This window comes from Lepidochelys kempii, chromosome 24 (genome assembly GCF_965140265.1).
Source record: "Lepidochelys kempii isolate rLepKem1 chromosome 24, rLepKem1.hap2, whole genome shotgun sequence".
NCBI lineage: Eukaryota > Metazoa > Chordata > Testudines > Cheloniidae > Lepidochelys > Lepidochelys kempii.
In genome coordinates, this window is record NC_133279.1 from 3,574,087 (window position 1) to 3,590,752 (window position 16,666).

Genomic DNA, 16,666 nt, shown 5'->3' on the forward strand with positions numbered 1-16,666 from the left:
GATCCCATTTTAAAAAGTGGCTGAACCCCCTGCGCCGCACCCCCCAGGACTGTCAGCTGGTCCTGAGGAAACCGCCACCCACCCCCACCCCCCTCGGAAAGTTTTTTACCTGGTTGATAGAGGCCAGGTTCCACCCCTAGTGACTCGCACTTGAAGGCCCCAATCCTGCAGAAGTTTGCTCCCCAGGCTGTCTTTGTGCCTGTGATTTTCAGAGGGAGCCTAGGGAATTGTGCCCCCCCCCCCCCCAAATCCCAGCCAGCCCCTCTTGGCAGCCTCGGGCTGATCCGCAACAGCAGCTGGCGTGCAGTAAGCTGTGATGCAGCAGTGTGGGAGGGCAAAGGTCACCGGGATACCATTGCTCGAGGATTGAGTGCAATTTTCAATTGCGTCCCCAGGTCCCTGGAAAACCCCACTCCTCCCTACACGCCCAAGATGGGGCGCAGGTGAGTGACCCCGAGCTCTGCATGCTCCAGGGCCGGGGTGGGGGAGCTGGGTTTCGTGGTACAGCCAAGCTGCCTGGAATCCCCTGAAACGCCCCAGTTTGAGCCAGTTCTCCCGCCTGTGTCTGACTTCCAAATGACTGTACGGGTTAGGACAATGGGGTTGGGGGTGAAGGAGAGTCTGTGGACCCCTCTCTCCCCCCGTCCCCAGTGGCTGGGTCAGCCCTGGGTGAGCCCTTTAGCTCAAGCATTAGCGGTTTCTGCTCTTCGGGGTGAAGGTCCCAGGTTCGAGCTGCAAGCAGAAGCTGGCTGCATGTCGGCTGGGTTGGGAGTGCGGTAGGGACACCGCATGGGGTCCATGCACAGCTACAGGGAGTAACCTTCCCCCCAACCGCCCATCCAATATCCTCCCAGGAGCATCGAGTCCCCCAATCTGGGCTTCGGCACCGACTCCTTCCTCCCCCACCTGCTGGAGGATGACCTGGGCCAGCTGTCGGACCTGGAGCCGGAACCGGACTCTCAGAACTGGCAGCATACAGTCGGCCGGGACGTTATGGCTTACCTGAGCCACAGGGAGATAGACCGCCAGGAGGTGATCAACGGTGAGGAATCCTGCTGCTCCTGTTCCCTAGGGGCTGTGGTGACAGCACCCCCGCGGGAGGGACTGGTCCCTGGTGGGAATGGCAGGCCCTGTGTGCGGGTGCCGGGGTAGATCTGGGGAAGGACAGAGCTGGTACATTTGGTGGCTTTGCTTAAAGTGTGGGGCCCCGACTACCTTGGCGGGTTGCTGGAGCTGAGAGCTGGCCTGTCTCTGAACCCCTCCCTCTCTCCCACCTGGGAGCAGAGCTCTTTGCCACGGAGGCGTCTCACCTGCGGATCCTCCGAGTTCTGGACGTCCTCTTCTACCAGCGGCTGAAGAGGGAGAGCTTGCTGTCACGGGAGGAGCTGGGGCTGCTCTTTCCCAACCTCCCGGACCTGATCGACATCCACAGTAAGAGACTGAATTCCCTGGGGTCTCCTTCACCCCCTAGGGCTAGGAATCCCCAATGCCTGTCTCCTTAAGGTGGCCCATGGACCCACTTGGTGCAGCCTGCTGCCACCCCCTGGGGTTTGCGGAGAGAACAGCTATTTGAATCCCGAGTGTCCCACGTTAACGCTTCTGTTGCTGTCTCATTTTCACTGCCAGCGGCCGGTCCCGAAGGGGATTGAGCATGGTCTCCCCTCGGGGGCTGTGACGCTTTGATCTCCGTCTGTTTGCTGGCCTGGTGTGCGGTGATCCACAGGCAGTCAGACTAACTGCTCTGCTGGTCTCTTCTGGCCTTGAACTCTGGGACTCTAGAGGGGCATCTACACGGCTCTGCAGACTCGGGCTCATGGGGCTAAAAATAGCCATGCTGTGGCTCCGGCTCACCCCATGGTCTTCAGAGCCTGACGTCAACACCGCCAGTTTTAGCACCGGACCACGATCCCGAGTCTGTCGACCTGGCCGCTCGGACTTTCTTCTGCTGGCTGTGTAGATGCTCCCTGTTGTCTCTACAGTCAGCTCTCCAGGCTGGCTCCAGTACCAGACAATAGGAGGGCTGCGTGTGGCTATCTGGGGCAGACACGTTAAATGTACAAGCCAAGGTAGCTGCAGCCTCTTGGTAGTAAATGACTGAGATGGGCCTGTTCATGCCTCTCTGTAATTGTGCACCTGCTGCTGAGAATGGAGGCAGCTTGTTCCAGGAATGGCCACTGCTCCTAGGGGTATCCGCTGGCGGCTGAGCATAGGAGACATGCGCCAGAAGGGCTGTTGGAAAGGATTTAGGGGTGAGGAGCTCACAGGGACGTGACGAGAGAGGCTGGCTGTACGGTGTCGGGTGTATGGCGGTCGGTTACATCTAAAATGTATGAACGTTCTATGTGGAATGTAGGTCAGCAGATCTCCTGGGGAAGGTGGATGCTGCCACTCCTCATTAGAAGAGGACGTATTTAATTTCTTTCTCCTTTCCCTCACTCCCCCTTTACTTGTCCCCGTTCCCCCTTCCCGTCCTTGTTCAGATTCTCTGTCTGAATCCATGAAGAAGCTCCGAGAAGAAGGACCAATCATCAAAGAGATCGGGGATCTCATGCTTTCTCGGGTAGGGCCGGGAGAACTACCGGGATGGTGGGTTTGGGGGGTCTTCCTGTCTCCTGATGCAGGAGACCAAGGGGCTGCGCAATGAAATGAACAGATGGCACATTCAAAACCGATAAAAGGAAAGACTTTTTCATTTGCTATGTGATTAACCTGTGGAACTTCCTGCCACTGGATGGTGTTGAGGCCAAGAACTTAGCAGGGTTCAGAGAGGTACTGGACATTTCTAGGGATAGCAAGAATATCCAGAGTTACTACAGCTCATGCGAACAACTTATGCCTTCCGCTGAAGCAGCTAGTGCTGGCCACCGTCAGAGACGAGATCCTGGGCTCGTTCGGCCCCTGGGTCTCTGGGGCGAGAGGGTCCCGGGTGGTGCTGAGGGGTCACACTGCTGAGCAACTCTCTTCAGAGGGGCTGACAGCTCAGCTCTGGTCCTTTGTCTTTCCCCGCCCCCAGTTCGACGGGCCGGCGCGGGAAGAAATCCAGCAGGTGGCGGCTGGTTTCTGCTCATACCAGTCCATCGCCCTGGAGCTGATCAAAACCAAGCAGCGCAAGGAGACCCGCTTCCAGATCTTCATGCAGGTACCGTGAGCTCCACTGACCTCTTCTCCCCCAGCCCCCCGGCTGGAACTCTGGGCTTCTGCCCACGGCGTGGTTCTCCCCAGCCGCGTGTCCCCCCGACATGTGGTGGCTGCAGCGGTCTCTCTCCCTCCGTCCCAGGAAGCTGAGAGCAACCCGCAGTGCCGACGCCTGCAGCTCAAGGACCTGATCATCTCCGAGATGCAGCGCCTGACCAAGTACCCGCTGCTGCTGGAGAACATCCTCAAGCACACGGACGGTACAGGGGGGCCTGACGGCGCGGCCACGTCCCCTCCACGCCCAGCAGAGGGGCCGTGCATGGGCTGGGCTGTGGCTGGGCCCCATGGGGCAGGGCAGTGGCGGGAGCTTGCCTTGCTGATGCTTGCCATGCACCTGTTCGGCAGGCAGGCAGGGGTCTTTAGCCCACTGAACTCAGCAGCAGCCTTTGCTCGTGGCCCAGGTGGGCTTCGGCCCAGGGTGGGACTAGCTGGGGCCTGGGAGCCGACACGGCAGTTCCCATAGCCCTGTCTCCCCCAGAATGGCTCCATTAGGTGGGGCGCCACTGCCCTCGAAATCCACGGGCGTTTCGCCCTGGGGAGAGAGAGAGAGACCAGAACCTCCAGCACCGCCTCCCGCTCCTGACGCCCTCTCTCCGCCCGCAGGCGGGACCCCGGAGCACGAGAAGCTGTGCCGTGCCCGTGACCAGTGCCGGGAGATCCTCAGGTACGTGAACGAGGCGGTGAAGCGGGCGGAGAACCGGCATCGGCTGGAGACCTACCAGAAGCGCCTGGATGCCACGTCTCTGGAGCGGACCAGCAACCCCCTGGCAGCCGAGTTCAAGGTACCACCCGGCTGGGAGTGGTGGTGGTGGTGGTCGCGGGGGCAGGAGGGGACTCTGTCCTGATTTCCCCCCGTCCCCATCCAGGGAGAGCCAGAAACTAACCGTGCCTTCCCCACCCCCAGAACCTCGACCTCACCTCCCGGTGCATGATCCACGAGGGGGCTTTGAGCTGGCGCATCAGCAAGGAGAAGACTTTGGGTATGTACCTTCCAGCAGGGCCCATGGCTGACACGTCCCTCTGCCTTCAGTCCAAAACCCCCACCCCTGAGAGCCCCCCAGGACCCTGGTCTCCAAGGAGCTGCAGGGGGCAACTCTATTAGCTGCTAGCATTACCAGGCTTTTATCCGCTGGGGACCTTCCACTAGAGGGAGCCCCGATCGCACGTCTTAACCGGCGTCTCCCTCTTGGGCTGTTGCCGTTCTTCCCCAGCAGGGGTGAGCTTTCCATCTTCCCCACTGGCCCCCAGAGAGCCGGGGGGTGGGGTGACGCAGCAGGGCAGGACAGGGCCTGAGGATCTAAAGTGGGGGTGACTTGTCTTCAGGCCTGTGTGTTGCTTCCTCCCCATCAGCCCTGCAGAGGGCACTACTGAGCCAGTTAGTCCCTGTTCTCTGAGGCTGGGCAAAGGAGACCATGGGAGTTAGGTGCCTGAGTTCTTTTAACTTCCAATGAGAGTCTGGGGCCAAAGCAGGTTTGCAAATCCCCGCCTAGGGGTGGATCTGGCCTGTCCCTTAGTGCTCACGCCAGACAGGTCACCATGGAGCAGCCTGGCTCCCGATTCACCGTAGAGGGGGAAACAGAGGAGCTGGGTGGCCGGGGGTGTGATGGGAGAGAACCGAGGCCTTTGAGACACGGCTGAGCTTGACACCCCCTCACCCCCTGGGGGCTGCGTCTGGCCCGTGCAGATCTGCATGTGCTGCTGCTCGAGGACCTCCTGGTGCTGCTGCAGAAGCAGGACGAGAAGCTGGTGCTGAAATTTCACAGCAAGACAGCGCTGGGCTCCTCGGACACGAAGCAGACCTTCAGCCCTGTCCTGAAGCTCAACTCCATGCTCATCCGCTCCGTGGCCACAGGTAGGGAGCGGGAGAGGCCCGGGGGCGCTCTGCCCAGGCGGGCGGCTGGCACGGGCATTGATAGGGAGGGAGAATCTCGTCTTCCCCCCTCGGTGGGGGCGTGGTGGTGGGAACAGCTCCGAAGCAGAGCCCCGGGGGGGGGGGGGACGGGACGGGACTGTGTTCCGTTCCATGCGCCGGTTGCCTGTGGGGCCCGAATGTCCCCCATAGCGTCCCTCTCCCCTCTGTCTGCAGACAAACGAGCCCTCTTCATCATCTGCACCTCGGAGCTGGGGCCCCAGATCTACGAGCTCGTGGCGCTGACGCCCTCGGAGAAAAACACGTAAGGGTCTAAGGACGGGGGGGGGAGGGGCCGCGCGACGTTCCTGGGGGCGTTGGGGGGATGAGAGGAGCCCACGCGCCAAGGCATGTCCTGGGGCTGCAGGTCGGGAGTGGGGGGAGCCCGGGGCTGGGGTAGTAGGGGGCTGCGGGTTGGGAGTGAGGGGCGTCGGCAGAGCTGGGGGAGAGCCCGGGGCTGGGGTAGTAGGGGGCTGCGGGTTGGAAGTGAGGGGCGTCGGCAGAGCTGGGGGAGAGCCCGGGGCTGGGGTAGTAGGGGGCTGCGGGTTGGGAGTGAGGGGCGTCGGCAGAGCTGGGGGAGAGTCCGGGGCTGGGGTACTGGGGGGCTGCGGGTTGGGAGTGAGGGGCGTCGGCAGAGCTGGGGGAGAGCCCGGGGCTGGGGTAGTAGGGGGCTGCGGGTTGGGAGTGAGGGGTGTCGGCAGAGCTGGGGGGGAGCCCGGGGCTGGGGTAGTAGGGGGCTGCGGGTTGGGAGTGAGGGGCGTCGGCAGAGCTTGGGGAGAGCCCGGGGCTGCGGGTTGGGAGTGAGGGGCGTCGGCAGAGCTGGGGGGGAGCCCGGGGCTGGGGTACTGGGGGGCTGCGGGTTGGGAGTGAGGGGCGTCGGCAGAGCTGGGGGGGAGCCCGGGGCTGGGGTACTGGGGGGCTGCGGGTTGGGAGTGAGGGGCGTCGGCAGAGCTGGGGGAGAGCCCGGGGCTGGGGTAGTAGGGGGCTGCGGGTTGGGAGTGAGGGGCTTCGGCAGAGCTGGGGGAGAGCCCGGGGCTGGGGTACTGGGGGGCTGCGGGTTGGGAGTGAGGGGCGTCGGCAGAGCTGGGGGAGAGTCCGGGGCTGCGGGTTGGGAATGAGGGGCGTCGGCAGAGCTGGGGGAGAGCCCGGGGCTGGGGTACTGGGGGGCTGCGGGTTGGAAGTGAGGGGCGTCGGCAGAGCTGGGGGAGAGCCCGGGGCTGGGGTAGTAGGGGGCTGCGGGTTGGGAGTGAGGGGCGTCGGCAGAGCTGGGGGAGAGCCCGGGACTGGGGTACTTGGGGGCTGCGGGTTGGGAGTGAGGGGCGTCGGCAGAGCTGGGGGGGAGCCCGGGGCTGGGGTAGTAGGGGGCTGCGGGTTGGGAGTGAGGGGTGTCGGCAGAGCTGGGGGAGAGCCCGGGGCTGGGGTACTGGGGGGCTGCGGGTTGGGAGTGAGGGGCGTCGGCAGAGCTGGGGGGGAGCCCGGGGCTGGGGTACTGGGGGGCTGCGGGTTGGGAGTGAGGGGCGTCGGCAGAGCTGGGGGAGAGCCCGGGGCTGGGGTACTGGGGGGCTGCGGGTTGGAAGTGAGGGGCGTCGGCAGAGCTGGGGGAGAGCCCGGGGCTGGGGTACTGGGGGGCTGCGGGTTGGGAGTGAGGGGCGTCGGCAGAGCTGGGGGAGAGCCCGGGGCTGGGGTACTGGGGGGCTGCGGGTTGGGAGTGAGGGGCACCGGCAGAGCTGGGGGAGAGCCCGGGGCTGGGGTAGTAGGGGGCTGCGGGTTGGGAGTGAGGGGTGTCGGCAGAGCTGGGGGAGAGCCCGGGGCTGGGGTAGTAGGGGGCTGCGGGTTGGGAGTGAGGGGCGTCGGCAGAGCTGGGGGAGAGCCCGGGGCTGGGGTACTGGGGGGCTGCGGGTTGGGAGTGAGGGGCGTCGGCAGAGCTGGGGGAGAGCCCGGGGCTGGGGTACTGGGGGGCTGCGGGTTGGGAGTGAGGGGCGTCGGCAGAGCTGGGGGAGAGTCCGGGGCTGCGGGTTGGGAGTGAGGGGCGTCGGCAGAGCTGGGGGGGAGCCCGGGGCTGGGGTACTGGGGGGCTGCGGGTTGGGAGTGAGGGGCACCGGCAGAGCTGGGGGAGAGCCCGGGGCTGGGGTACTGGGGGGCTGCGGGTTGGGAGTGAGGGGCACCGGCAGAGCTGGGGGAGAGCCCGGGGCTGGGGTACTGGGGGGCTGCGGGTTGGGAGTGAGGGGCGTCGGCAGAGCTGGGGGAGAGTCCGGGGCTGCGGGTTGGGAATGAGGGGCGTCGGCAGAGCTGGGGGAGAGCCCGGGGCTGGGGTAGTAGGGGGCTGCGGGTTGGGAGTGAGGGGTGTCGGCAGAGCTGGGGGAGAGCCCGGGGCTGGGGTACTGGGGGGCTGCGGGTTGGGAGTGAGGGGCGTCGGCAGAGCTGGGGGAGAGCCCGGGGCTGGGGTACTGGGGGGCTGCGGGTTGGGAGTGAGGGGCGTCGGCAGAGCTGGGGGAGAGTCCGGGGCTGCGGGTTGGGAGTGAGGGGCGTCGGCAGAGCTGGGGGGGAGCCCGGGGCTGGGGTACTGGGGGGCTGCGGGTTGGAAGTGAGGGGCGTCGGCAGAGCTGGGGGGGAGCCCGGGGCTGGGGTACTGGGGGGCTGCGGGTTGGGAGTGAGGGGCGTCGGCAGAGCTGGGGGAGAGCCCGGGGCTGGGGTACTGGGGGGCTGCGGGTTGGAAGTGAGGGGCGTCGGCAGAGCTGGGGGAGAGCCCGGGGCTGGGGTACTGGGGGGCTGCGGGTTGGGAGTGAGGGGCGTCGGCAGAGCTGGGGGAGAGTCCGGGGCTGCGGGTTGGGAGTGAGGGGCGTCGGCAGAGCTGGGGGGGAGCCCGGGGCTGGGGTACTGGGGGGCTGCGGGTTGGGAGTGAGGGGCACCGGCAGAGCTGGGGGAGAGCCGGGGGCTGCGGGTTGGGAGTGAGGGGCGTCGGCAGAGCTGGGGGAGAGCCCGGGGCTGCGGGTTGGGAGTGAGGGGCGTCGGCAGAGCTGGGGGGGAGCCCGGGGCTGGGGTACTGGGGGGCTGCGGGTTGGGAGTGAGGGGCGTCGGCAGAGCTGGGGGAGAGCCGGGGGCTGCGGGTTGGGAGTGAGGGGCACCGGCAGAGCTGGGGGTTAGGGCGCCCTCCCCTTGGTGCAGTCCCTTCTGCGTGAGTGGGTGGGGCTCTGCGGGGGGCGAAGCCCTGGTGTCTGGTCTCGGAGCAGGCAGCAGCCGGTGGGTGGCGGGGCCGTAATGCCCCCTCTCCTCGGCCTGCAGGTGGATGGAGCTCCTGGAGGAGGCGGTGGAGAGCGCCATGAGGAACGCCGCCTCCCCCCCCAAACGCAGGGCCCGGGAGCTGCCCATCCACAGGCCGGCCCCGTCCAGGTGAGCAGCGCCACCCCGGGAGCCTCGCTGCCAGGAGCAGGGAGGGAAATGGGGACATCCTGGCCTCAGGACCTTTAAGCAGCCACAGCTGGGTCCTGGGGTCTGGTCCGGAAGCTGAAGCTGGGGGGCAGCAGGGAAGGGGCTGGGGGTGGGGGCAGGGCCAGCTCTCCATTCCTGCTTGGAGCAGTTGGGGATTTCTCGCTAAGGCCTGCCCTCGCTGACCCGGGCACAGATCAGACTCAACCCCAGCCCCGGGCTGGCTCACTATCCCGCTCCAGTGGCCAGGCCATGAGTAGAGCTCTGTGAATCTCACGCTGCCTTTTAGTTCTCAAGGGACCCGGGTTTGATTCCCACTGAGGCTGGCTGGCTGCCCTGGGAGATCAGCCCAGGGGCCACGTGTCTGGAGGCACCGGCCTCTACAGGGCTGAGTCCCTCCCTGCGGCTAGAGCGGCTGGTGGCTCGGAGCCATTGGTAATTAAGGGCCCGATCCTGTGGATGAAGTGAGCCCTCCAACCAAGTGAGCCTTGCTCCACGGTCCTGCCTAGGCCCTCTCTTTGGCCCCCAGCCGCTTGGCGTACCCTGCCACTGCTTGTCTAACTCAGCTCTTCTTCCCATCAGCCTGGTCCTACAAGACCCTGACGTCTCCCCAATCCTCTCCCAAGCCGACAACTCCGGGGCAGAAGTGGAAGACGTCTCTTCAGGTGAGCTCCCCTCCCAGCCGGGGTGCCCCCCATTCCCTCTGCCAGGGAGCTCTGACAGCCCGGAACAGCAGCCCATATGTAGGGGGCGCATGGGTAGGTGCGTCCCTGCGGCTTCTGGTGTCGATGCAGCATGTGGGGTGATAACGGGAACCTCCTGTGCGAGGATCTAGGTGTCTGAATGGCCCCACTCCAGGACCCCTGTTCCCGCTGCACGCTCGGCCCGCTCTGATCTCCTGGTGATGTGCAGGGGTCCAGCCCCCAGCCACTCTCCCCACCCCCAGCCCTTTCTGGTCCTGTCTCTTCGCCACTGCCTAATCCAAATGCCCCTCTGTGATCTCTCGTCCCGGCCCAGCGGATGAGAATCCCACCGACTTCCTGGGCAAGGGGAAGCATCCAGTGCTGCCGGAGGAGCCGGAAGCCGAAGGCAGCGAGGAGGAGGAAGACGGGGAGGCGGCACGGGCGTCCCCCGTGCCGGCACAGAGCTCTGCGGAGTTAGATGAAGCTGGGGCGTCCGAGGGACCAGGACCCAGCATGCACCTGTCCCTCCCAGGGCTTGTGTTGACAGAGGGGCTGGCCGAATCGGCCCTGGAGGATGGTGAGTGAAGGCTGGGTCGTGATGCTGCCTATGGGGGCCCATCCCTGGGGAGGGAGGAGGGCAGCTGCTTCTCTTAACCAGAACCTGGGTTTGAGCCGTCCCCATCTCTTATTACACACACAGACACACCCACACCTGAGCTGGAGGTGGGGTTTGCCCTGTGCCCAGTTCTAGCTAGTCCTACCAGCCCCTTCACTCTCCCAAACGAAGGGAGGAGGGTTTCTCTGCCCCGTGGTGCTCTTGTACCCCATCGGGCCAGCTGTTTCCAGACACGCCCCTTCCACGGGTGCCCTGGGAGACCGAGAATCGGACCAGGCACTTGGTTCTCGCTGGGGGAGTGCCCAGCATTGCTCTGCAGCGCCCCCTGTGGCTGAGTGAGGAGGTGCACGCGTAGGCGCCGAAGCCAGCCTGCATCCAGCCCTCCGGGTGGGGGATTCCCTGCCAGGGCCCGGCCCAACGTGCTCGTCTTCTCTCCCCCTCCTAGTGGAGAACCTGCGGCATCTGATCCTGTGCAGCCTGCTGCCCTGCCGGGACCCGGAGCCTGAGGACGACCTGACCCCCACACCCTCGGTGACTGGAGGAGCTGGGCAGTCCTGGGACTCGGTGCTGTCCAGCCAGGACTCAGGCGGCCAGGAGCAGTCGATGGAGCATGCGGGGCGGGGCGGCCCCACCACGGACAGGGCTGGTCTCACAGGCCACTCGCCCAGCGGCAGGACAGAGCTGGAGCCGGAAAGCCGGCCGAGCGCGGGGGACGTGGAGGAGACGGGCTGGAGTTCGGATGGTGGTCGGGAGGTGTCCCAGGAAGTGGAGAGGCCCCCGGCTGCGGAGGGGCAGGTCGGCTACAAAGTGGTCCGGAAAGGTAGGGGGAAGGCGGGGCCTTGGGGGGGGGGCTCCTCTCCAGGCTTCTAGGGCTGTTCCCTGCTGTCCCCCCCAGCCCCTTCTCCGTGGTGTTTGGCTACTAGGATAACAGCCGCTTTGCATGGCCATCTGCTGGGGCAGAGCCGCCTGGAATCCAGCGGGCTCCTCTCCAGCAGCCGAGGGCAGTCGGTCACCTCCCCTCTGCCCAGCGGGGGGTGGCGGTGTTCGGGGAAGGGCTGGTAAGTGAGCGAGCCCTGGGGGGGGTACGTGCCAGCTCCTGACCACTTGGACTCTAACGATCCTTGCGCTATTGATTAAAACATCCATCAGTCCCTTGTTAACCCTTGTGTATCAGCTGCGATCCCAGGGGGGTGCGGTCCAGCCCTGTCTCCTGGGGCCCGGGGGCTGTGAAATCAGCCGCGTCAGTGACTGGCTCCTAGGGCGGCCGCTCTCCTCCTGTCACTACATCCCTGCCAGCCTGGCGAGCCCAGTGATTTGCATGAGATCTGCCACCCTCGGACTGCTGCAAACCCTCTCCTCTCTCTGTCTGGGCATCCTGCACTAGCCGCTTCGCTGGGCACAGCCGGTGATTGGGTTCTGAGTCCTTCAATCAATCAATTTCTCTCTCCCCCTCTCTCCTCCCCTCGACATTTTCTCTTCTTCCCCCCCTGCTCTTTTCCCTGGTGTCTCTGCACAGCTGAGGTGGAGGGCACTAAGGATGCCACGCCCTTGGCAGACAGCAGCCAATCAGAAACTGAGTTGCATGAAGGAGGCGCAGCTAATGTAGATGGTAAAGAAAAAAACCAAACCCTTTTCCCTATTGTCCCCAAGAAGGCGAGGAAAGGGAATTGCAGATTGACTAAGAGAGGAAGCAGGGGAGAGGCTGCTGGCCAGACCAGGGGCGGCTGGAAGGCAGGACTCCTGGGTTCCATCCCCAGCTCCAGGAGGAAGTGTGTTTTGTGGATTAGAGTATCAGGCAGGGCTCCTGCTTTGCAACTGGGCCGGTCCTTTATGGCCTGGTCCCGTCCTGGTTTCATCAGGAGTTGTTTGCCTGAGAGGCGACTGTAGTAACTGACTCGTAGGTGGCAGGTCAAGGCCAAACGCCGCCCAGCTGTATGAAAATGTCTCCCTGCACGTACCCAGGGCTGGACCACCAGCTTCCCTGCCTCCGATGAGTCCCTGCTCAAAGTAATAGACTATGACTCCGGGACGGCCTTTGACTTGGTGCCGCTTGATGTTTGGATTGAAAAGCTAGGACGATGTTCATTAAATGGATTAAAAACCGGCTCATTGATAGGTCTCCAAATGTAACTGGAGAACTCTCACGGAGCGGCTCCGTTTCCAGTCGGGTCCCACAGGGATCAGTTCTTGGCCCTACACTATTTAATCCAGGACGTGGCTCTGTTTGACTGAACAAAGAGAAGGCTAAGGGGAGGCTTGATGGCAGTCTACAGGCACCTGCACAGGGAACAAATATTTAATAATGGGCTGCGCGGTCTCGCAGAGAGGGGGTCTGACATGAGCCATGGCCGGAAGTTGAAGCGAGAGAAATTCAGTTTGGAAATAAGGCATCAATTTTTAACAGCTGGAGCAATTGACCGAGGGTTGTGGATTCTCCGTTACTGACCGGTTTTGATTCAGGATGGGAGGCTCTCCTAAAAGCTCTGCTCTGGGCGTTATCTGGGGGCAGGTCTCTGGCCTGGGCTACGCAGGAGGTCGGAGGAGGGGGTCACAATGGTCCCCTCTGGCCTGGGACTCCGGGAATCTGTCTGGATGCAGCTACGGGAGAGGGAGCTGGATTCGCTACCTGAATCCTGGCTGAATTTTTCAAACCTGGGTGTGGAAAGTGACGCACCTAAATCAACATCGAGGTAGTAACAGATTAGGGGGCTGATTTTCCAGCGCTGCTGGGCGTATTCCCCCTCTGGCATATCAGGGCACTCGTCAAAGGGTGGAATTTTCAGAAGCGCCCGACTTAGGGCCTCAGTCCCACTGATGGGGAAACTGAGGCACACGGTCATGAGGTGACACGCAGCCATGAGGTCACCCAGCAGGCCCATGGCAGAGCTGGGGTTAGAACTCCTGAGTTCCGGCCCAGGGCTCTATACACTAGGCCATGTTGCCTCCCAGTTTAGGCACCGTCTGTTCTGAAACCAGGACTTGGGACTTTAAGAACTGAAAGCAGACAGGGCTAATGAGGAGGACTCAGTGATGTCAGTGGGCTTTGAACCAGGCCCTGATTTTGCACATTTCAGCCCTGTAGGTTTCTACAGGGAGCTCAGAGTGCCCTGGGCACTGGGCTCACAGGGTAAGCAGCTTTTCTACCCCCTCCCCTGTAACGCAGGGAATTACTTCTACGTCAGCATGCCCTCTGGCCCCGCAGAGTCCTCCACTGAGCCCCCTGCCCCCACGCCACCAGCGAGCCTCGCAGAGCAGCCCCCCAGCCCGCCCCGCCTCGCCCTCGGCTCCCGGCAGCACGACCAGGACAGCACGCCGGGCCCCGGCAGCCTGGATGGGGCCCCACCCCCCGCCCCCAGCCTGGTGATCCAGGACGTGGACATGATCTTCCGGATGATAGAACAGCTCACGCTGAAACTCACCAGGCTAAAGGTGAGGGGGAGGTGGGGAGCTGTCGGGGGGGGGACGGGACCAAGGCTGTTACGCAGCTCCGGGAGCACCTAGGGCTCTGCCTGTGGGTGAGACTTGGAGCCGCTGCCTGGGCCAGGCAGTGCGAGGGGCCTTGGCCAAGCGAGGAGCCTGCAGGTGTCGTCCTAGCAGGTGGGGGGCCAGGTGAGACGGCTGATGCGCGCCTGGGATGTGCAGAGGTCTGACACCAAGTCAGGCCGGGGGCCCCCCCCATTCCCACCAGCTTGTTTCTCCCCCGCTTGGTTCCTTCAGGACGTGGAGATGGCCCATCGCGAGTTGCTGCGGTCTCTGGGAAGAGGTTCATCGGCCGAGACCACCCCAGTCGGGGTCACCACGCTGGAGATGGGCCGGTGGCTGGAATGCCCGCCCAGCCCTGCCAGCGATTGCTGCCCCTCCCCTGCCCGGCGAGGCTGCGGGCACCGGCAGCCAGCGAGTCCGGTAAGTGGAAGGGACCTCGCAAGCCCTGTTGAACGTGCCCCGAAACCCTTGCCCGGACTTGGAGCCGCCCCCACTGCACCTGGTTCCCATAGTCATGCTTCCCCTTGCTCGGTTCTGGGCCACTCACTTTCCTTGGAGCCAGCTGCAGGGCCAGGACCCAGCAAATGCTAGAGGTCTAAATAATAAGATGGATGAACGAGAGTGCCTCCTATTAAATGGGGATATTGATATAACGGGCATCACAGAAACCTGGTGGAATGAGGATAATTGATGGGACACAGTAATACCAGGGTACAAAACATGAGAAGGACAGAACTGGTGGGGGAGCGGCACTAGATGTGAAAGAAAGCGGAGAATCAAATGATGTAAAAATCTTCACTGAACCAAACTGTACCGCAGAATCTCTGTGGACAGTAATTCCGTGCTCTGGCAGTAGGGATCTCTTACCGACCACCTGACCAGGATGGTGATAGTGCCTGAGAAATTAACAGGGAGATTAGAGAGGCTATTAAAATAAAAAACTCAACAATAAAGGGGGATTTCAACTATCCGCATACTGCCTGGGTACATGTGACCTCAGGACGGGATGCAGAAATAAAGTTTCTTGACACCTTAAATGACTGCTTCTTGGAGGAGCCGGTCCTGGAACGCACAAGGGGAGAGGCAATTCTTGATTTAATCCTAAGTGGAGCACAGGATCTGGTCCAAGAGATGAATCTAGCTGGACCCCTTGGTAATTGTGACTGTAATATAATTAAATTTTACATCCCTGTGGCAGGGAAAACACCACAGCAGCCCAACACTGTAGCATTTAATTTCAGAAAGGGGGACAACACAAAAACGAGGAAGTTAGTTAAACAGAAATTAAAGGTACAGTGTCAAAAGTGAAATCCCTGCAAGCTGGATGGAAACTTTTTAAAGACACCATAATAGACGCTCAACTTAAATGCATACCCCAAATTAAAAAACATAGTAAGAGAACCAAAAAAGTGCCACCGTGGCTAAACAACAAAGTAAAAGAAGACGTTAGAGACAGAAAGGCATCCTTTAAAAAGTGGAAGTTAAATCATAATGAGGAAAATAGAAAGGAGCATAGACTCTGGCAAGTAAAGTGTAAAAATACAATTAGGAAGGCCAAAAAAGAATTTGAGGAACAGTTAGCCTGACTTCAGTACCGGGCAAACTGGTTGAAACTATAGTAAAGAACAGAATTGTCAGACACAGAGATGATCATAATTTGTTGGGGAAGAGTCATCATGGTTTTTGTAAAGGGAAATCATGCCTCCTAATCTACTATAATTGTTTGAGGGGGTCAACAAGCATGGGGACAAGGGAGATCCAGTGCATAGAGTGCACTTAGATTTTCAGAAAGCCTTTGACAAGGTCCCTCACCAAAGGCTCTTAAGCAAAGTAAGCAGTCATAGGAGAAGAGGGAAGATCCTCTCATTGATTATTAACTGGTTAAAAGATAGGAAACAAAGGGCAGGAATAAATGGTCAGTTTTCAGAATGGAGAGAGGTAAATAATGGAGTCCCCCAGGAGTCTGTACTGGGCCCAGTCCTGTTCCACATATTCATAAATGGTCTGGAAAAAGGGGTAAATAGTGAGGTGGCAAAATTTGCAGATGATACAAAACTACTCAAGATAGTTAAGACCCAGGCAGACTGCGAAGAGCTACAAAGGGATCTCTCAAAACTACAAACTATAAAAGGATCTCTCAGAAGTGGCAACAAAATGGCAGATGAAATTCAGTGTTGATAAGTGCAAAGTAATGCACATTGGAAAACATCATCCCAACTACAAAATGATGGGGTCTAAATTAGCTGTTACCACTCAAAAAAGAGTCGTTGTGGGTAGTTCTCTGAAAACATCCATTGTGCAGCGGCCGTCAAAAAAGCCAACAGAATTCTGAGAATCATTAAGAAAGGGATAGATAATAAGACAGAAAATATCATATTGCCTCTATATTAATCCATGGTACGCCCACACCTTGAATACTCTGGGTAGATGTGGATGCCCCACCTCAAAAAAGATATATTGGAATTGGAAAAGGTTCAGAAAAGGGCAACAAAAATGATTAGGGGTATGGAACGGCTTCTGTATGAGGAGAGATTAATAAGACTGGGACTTTTCAGCTTGGAAGAGACAGCTAAGGGGGGACATGACAGAGGTCTATAAAATCATGACTGGTGTGGAGAAAGTAAATCAGAAAGAGTTATTCACTCCTTCTCCTAACACAAGAGCTAGGGGCACCCAATGAAATGAATGGGCAGCAGGTTTAAAACAAACAAAAGGAAGTATTTCTTCATGCAACGCACAGTCAACCTGTGGAACTCTTTGCCAGAGGATGTTGTGAAGGCCAAGACTATAACAGGGTTGAAAAAAGAACTAGATAAGTTCATGGAGGCTAGCTCCATCAAGGGCTATTAGCTAGGATGGGCAGGGATGGTGTCCCTAGCCTCTGTTTGCCAGATGCTGGGAATGGGCGACAGAATGGATCACTTGATGATTGGGGGGACGGAGAGCTCAGTGGTTTGAGCATTGGCCTGGGTTGTGAGTTCGATCCTTGAGGGGGCCATTTAGGGATCTGGGGCAGAAATTGGGGATTGGCCCTGTTTTGAGCAGGGGGTTGAACTAGATGACCTCCTGAGGTCCCTTCCAACCCTGATATTCTATGATTCCCTGTTCTGTTCATTCCCTCCGGGGCACCTGCATTGGCCACTATCAGAAGACAGGATACTGGGCTAGATGGACCTTTGGTTTGACCCCGTATGGCCGTTCTTATGATGACCTGGTCCCATGCCTTCCTACTTGCCAAATCCCTTCCCATCCCCCTGTACCTCAGTTTCCCCAGCTGTAGCCCAGGAAAACTATTGCCGACCCAGCAGGCACCAGGGGGCGGGTTGGCAGCCTGGAGCTTTGCTGACCATCCCT

The 16,666-nt window shown here is 60.8% G+C and overlaps 1 protein-coding gene across 12 annotated transcripts in view; it reads left to right on the plus strand.

Moving 5' to 3' along the window:
- ARHGEF11 (Rho guanine nucleotide exchange factor 11) overlaps window positions 1-16,666 on the plus strand; it is an 85,752-nt gene that overhangs the window by 67,835 nt on the left and 1,251 nt on the right. For 11 of the 12 annotated variants that reach the window (XM_073323600.1, XM_073323609.1, XM_073323610.1 and 8 more), the window contains 17 exons: window positions 396-443; window positions 855-1,042; window positions 1,285-1,431; window positions 2,481-2,560; window positions 3,014-3,139; window positions 3,278-3,395; window positions 3,799-3,977; window positions 4,100-4,175; window positions 4,880-5,047; window positions 5,282-5,369; window positions 8,387-8,494; window positions 9,113-9,195; window positions 9,548-9,790; window positions 10,275-10,649; window positions 11,346-11,438; window positions 12,993-13,258; window positions 13,547-13,732. In XM_073323600.1, the coding sequence (XP_073179701.1) occupies window positions 396-443; window positions 855-1,042; window positions 1,285-1,431; window positions 2,481-2,560; window positions 3,014-3,139; window positions 3,278-3,395; window positions 3,799-3,977; window positions 4,100-4,175; window positions 4,880-5,047; window positions 5,282-5,369; window positions 8,387-8,494; window positions 9,113-9,195; window positions 9,548-9,790; window positions 10,275-10,649; window positions 11,346-11,438; window positions 12,993-13,258; window positions 13,547-13,732 (2,572 nt within the window). The remainder of the gene's footprint in view (window positions 1-395; window positions 444-854; window positions 1,043-1,284; window positions 1,432-2,480; window positions 2,561-3,013; window positions 3,140-3,277; window positions 3,396-3,798; window positions 3,978-4,099; window positions 4,176-4,879; window positions 5,048-5,281; window positions 5,370-8,386; window positions 8,495-9,112; window positions 9,196-9,547; window positions 9,791-10,274; window positions 10,650-11,345; window positions 11,439-12,992; window positions 13,259-13,546; window positions 13,733-16,666) is intronic. The other variant, XM_073323608.1, reaches the window with a different exon arrangement.